This window comes from Oncorhynchus mykiss, chromosome 6 (genome assembly GCF_013265735.2).
Source record: "Oncorhynchus mykiss isolate Arlee chromosome 6, USDA_OmykA_1.1, whole genome shotgun sequence".
Lineage (NCBI taxonomy): Eukaryota > Metazoa > Chordata > Actinopteri > Salmoniformes > Salmonidae > Oncorhynchus > Oncorhynchus mykiss.
The window spans coordinates 26,966,680-26,971,459 of NC_048570.1; the positions used below are offsets into that span (position 1 = coordinate 26,966,680).

Genomic DNA, 4,780 nt, shown 5'->3' on the forward strand with positions numbered 1-4,780 from the left:
ATCGAAACCCAAAATATAAGATTACACCATTGTTTGTTAACAATGTTCTTTGTAAATAAAAATAGATTCAAAATATGTTCAAAACGATCATGTTGATCTCATAGACTGTCACTCCTTGCATTAATAGCCCCATCTATGAATTTTAGAATGGTTACATTTCTCCAGCCTCATCCCTCAGCAGTATAGCAAGCAGTGTTGTTTGGCAAAAAATAAATAAATAAATAAATAAAAAAAACTATTAAGGATTGTGACTCAAATGTTCTATGTTGTGAGGGTTGATCAAGTTTGAAATGGATCACCTCTCCGAGCTCTTATTAGCTATTATGGCTATTTTACCACATTGCATGAGGACACTAAATAGGCTTTCTGTGTGTGGTTACATCTGTGTAAATGACAATGACACAGATTTTGGTGCAGCTGTAGGCCCTGTTCTCCAGTGGGGAAGCCCATCCATATTTGTTTTAAAGTCTCTTAGCAGTTAATAAAGATGCGTTTCCTCTGTCCCCCTTCCTGTGGGGACGGTATCAAGGCTCTGTTAAGTCCCTTTGATTTCCACAACCCTCCAATCACAGTGGGACATTGACTCATCGTTGTGCCACTTCAAAGCCTGGGAATGGCTCTTCAGGCCACTCCCACTCCTGGGCTCCCCTTAAAAGTCAGAGACCCCATCCTCCAGTTCAACAGTTCTAGAGAGCCCCAAGTGATTGCTGTTCAAACACCATTGGACCTACGACCACTCAATATATGCTTCTGGCACCGGTGGAATATGCTGAAAGCTCAAGACCGATGTGCAGCACCAAGCAGGGACTGTTAACTGTGGTTTCTACTTTGGAAAGCACTAAAACAGTTTTCTGATACATTATATTTTTGGCGCCCCTCTCCTTGTTCCACTAACTCGTCTGAAGAATGCAGTCCATCAGAGGTGAGTTGATCCTCATGCTCTTTTTTGTCATCAAACCTACCTTGGATTCCCAATGGACATCACACAAGGCATAAGCTCTCACAAGGCATAAGCTCTCATTGTCTATATCAGTAGTCTGTGTATGTGAAATATTCCTCTATCACAGCCTATTCAGTTCTTATCTTGGTCAGATAGTCCTCCATCAGTTTGAGCTTTTGACTGGTTCTTAATAATTGTTTCTACATCCTAGACATGAAGTCCAACTTTAGTACTCCGTCGTCGTCTATTCCCGGTGGTCCCGATGCTTATCGCCAAGGCAACATCAAGATGACTCTGGAGAACCCAGAACTCTGGAAGTCCTTCCATGAAATAGGAACAGAGATGATTATCACTAAACCAGGCAGGTAAGATAACCACAACTTCAAACTCTATCTGCCATTATCAATTTCAATGTACTTGATTGACAATGCTTCAAGAAATTGCACTTTCTGTGGACTGTAATGATTATTCTTGAATTTTGCAGGAGAATGTTTCCACAATGTAAAATCAACCTTTCTGGACTAATTCCATGTTCCAAGTACATCTTGTTGGTTGACATGGTACCTGTGGATGGTTTCAGGTATAAGGTAACAACCTTTTGCATGTTTACACTTGAATACATATCCATTGCCTTTCATATGAGCAAAATCATTGAAATCAGGAAGAACTTTCATTTAGAAATGACACATCCCTGGCTTGTATCAAACAATCGTGACATTAGCAATAGATGTTCTCCAATGGTCAGACGAGACCCAGCTCCACTCCAGTCTTTGCTAATCACCCCTCTGACATTGGTCATCAACGGGCATGATCTCTTCCTGTTGTTATATCCCCTGCTGTTTGCCTCTGTGGGTGGTGCAACTGAAAGTATCACTCTCTTTTAGCCTCAAGGTTAGACAGGGATCCTCTGAAAATCACCCCTGCCCCCCTTTATATGACAGATTAACTTTATGTTACTGCTGTTTACTTCTGTCTCCTTCCAGTGGAATAAGGAGAAATGGGAAGTGACTGGGAAGGCGGAGCCGCAGCCTCCTTGTCGTACGTACCTGCACCCAGACTCTCCGGCCCCTGGGAGCCACTGGATGAAACAGTCAGTGTCCTTCCTCAAGCTCAAGCTCACCAACAACACTCTGGACCAACATGGCCATGTAAGAAAGCATTGTCAAGCTCTGTAATAATAATAATATTATATATAATACTAATATATATAATAATAATAATATTATATATAATAATAATATATATTTTATCTTTATTTAACCAGGCAAGTCAGTTAAGAACAAATTCTTATTTCCAATGACGGCCTAGGAACAGTGGGTTAACTGCCTGTTCAGGGGCAGAACGACAGATTGTACCTTGTCAGCTTGGGGATTTGAACTTGCAACCTTCCGGTTACTAGTCCAACGCTCTAACCACTAGGCTACCCTGCCTATATATATATATAAAACTTACTCTATAGAGCATTGGCAAATTATTTTACTTTGATGACCTTAACTGTTGTCTTTGTTCCAGTGACTAAACTAACTGTGCATCTCTCTTTCAGATAATTTTGCATTCCATGCACTGCTATCAGCCGCGCTTCCACATTGTCCAGGCAGACGACATGTACAGTGTACGCTGGAGTGTCTTCCAGACCTTCACCTTCTCTGAGACCACCTTCACCTCGGTCACCGCTTACCAGAACACTAAGGTCAGTCTTGCTGCAGTCACTGGCACAGCAGGGCACTACCCTTTATTTTATATGTTTAAAATAAACTATTTTTCCCCTAGATAACAAAGCTGAAGATTGACCACAACCCATTTGCGAAAGGCTTCCGAGACGAAGGAACTAATACAAAAAAGTAGCTAGAATAGTTTTTCATTACTTTTCTATTTCACTCTTTCTTTTCTATTTTCTGCTTGCCTTGAATATGTGTACTAATGGCCCTGTTGTATTTTCCTCTGCAGGCATGCTAACAGAATCACAGCCTCAACAGAGAAAAAAACAAAGGAAATGGATTATCTAAGCAAAGACTCATATGAGGACAGCCCTTCAAGTATTGTCTTTCACCAGTTAGTTTAGTGACCAAACTACTCATCCCTTCATGTAGAGGTTGTTATTCTCTGGGCTCCGTGGGTCTGATGTCATGTATGTTTTTCAGGCTTACACATGCCATCATATGAGGGATACGAAGGAGAGCGTGCAGAACTCACTGAGAGAAAAGAGGAGGAAGTGGTGAAAGAGGAGCACTACTCCCCTTGGGGGCCTGAGAGGGAGCATGGACACCACGGCCAGACAGACACACCCCCTGGACCCGGTGTCAGGGATATGTACAATGCAGAGCAGCTAGTACCAGACCCAGCTTCATACCAGCCAAACAGGTAGGCACCACAGCATGCTGCCTATCTCAGTAATGTTCATCCTGCTGCCTGTAGGAAGGAAAACTCACTGCCACATTGTCATCAAAGCAGACAACACTGACCACCACCCTGCCTTCTCTCTTTTCAGGTTCCATAAATACGGGAGGTCTCCATCTCCCTCCTCCAACCTGGGCAGCAGCAATGGTGGTTCTGGACGGGCCAGATTTGAGTCCAGAGTCCCTGATGTAGCCACAGTCCCAGAGCATGAGGCCCCCAAGCCCTCTGTTCATGAGATTAGACCATCTCCCGGTGGCCCGCAGCCCCTTGCAGGACATCATCCGGACTACACAGGGGTGCTCAACATGGCCCAAGCAGGCAAGCCAGGGGTCCTCAGCCACCACATCTACAGCCCTTATGGCTCAGAGCAGACCCTGGGCCAGTGGAGCGGCCCCAGCCATACCCAGTACCCTCCCCCTCACCACCTGCCCACTGACTACAGTACCCCGGCTGTGCACCACGGATATCACCATGGCAACGTGGCTGAGTGGAGCCAGTACCCACTCTTCTCCTACTCATGCTGGTGAACTATTTCCTCACAGTTTCTCCCAAAAGAGAAGGACTTCAGTCTCACAGGTGACTCAGTGAGACCTCATAAATGCTACTATGCTGTCATACCTGTGTTTCCCCTAGAGGTCTGTCCCAAGTCCAGCATCACACCCAGAGCTCATGGCCATGCTACTGCATGCTGAGGCTGAGGGAGAAGGACCTGGGTCTGAAGAAACATCAGCAAGCAAAAATGATAATGGAGTGGAACAGAGACGATATGCTTTAGAATGACTACCAGAGTAGTGCTGTTGACTCGTCTGAAATCACAGCTGGCTTTAGGCCTGAAAAATGATTATGTTCCTACCCAATTATATGTTTATTGTTGAATTGTCTATTTATTTTGTTTTGATTTCATTTATTCAAATGTAACATTGTGTGTAATAAATTGCTTTAATGAGATTGTAATGTGAGCTGTATGTAATTAAAGAATCAACAAGTCACATGTGTTTTTCAAAGCTAAAGTATTAATTTACTTGGTGGCGGGATTCAATCGAAGGAGCATTATAAACTGGGTGAGTCGACAGCCGTGGTACACTACATGACCAAACGTATGTGGACACCTGCTTGTTGAACATCTTATTCCAAAATCATGGGCATTAATATGGAGTTGCTATAACAGCCTCCACTTTTCTGGGAAGGCTTTCCACTAGATGTTGGAACATTGCTGGTGGGACTTGCTTCCATTCAGCCACAAGATCATTAGTGAGGTCAGGCACTGATGTTGGGCAATTAGGACTGGCTCACAGTAGGCATTCCAATTCATCCCAAATGTGTTGGATGGGGTTGAGGTCAGGGCTCTGTGCAGGCCAGTCAAGTTCCTCCACATCGATCTTGAAAAACCAGCAGACACAGCAGACACGGTACCTTTTAAAGGTATTTCCTCCAATGTTCTTG

General features: G+C 43.9%; 1 protein-coding gene across 1 annotated transcript; it reads left to right on the forward strand.

Annotated features, from left to right (window-relative positions):
- Positions 1-694: 694 nt before the first annotated feature.
- On the forward strand, positions 695-4,320 carry LOC110526156 (T-box-containing protein TBX6L-like). Its single transcript, XM_036981824.1, has 9 exons — positions 695-922; positions 1,152-1,305; positions 1,425-1,527; positions 1,924-2,088; positions 2,484-2,630; positions 2,711-2,781; positions 2,888-2,976; positions 3,082-3,301; positions 3,429-4,320. Exons 1-9 carry the CDS (start codon positions 907-909, stop codon positions 3,862-3,864), a joined length of 1,401 nt encoding a protein of 466 aa, XP_036837719.1. The 5' UTR covers positions 695-906; the 3' UTR covers positions 3,865-4,320.
- The last annotated feature ends 460 nt before the right edge of the window (positions 4,321-4,780 follow it).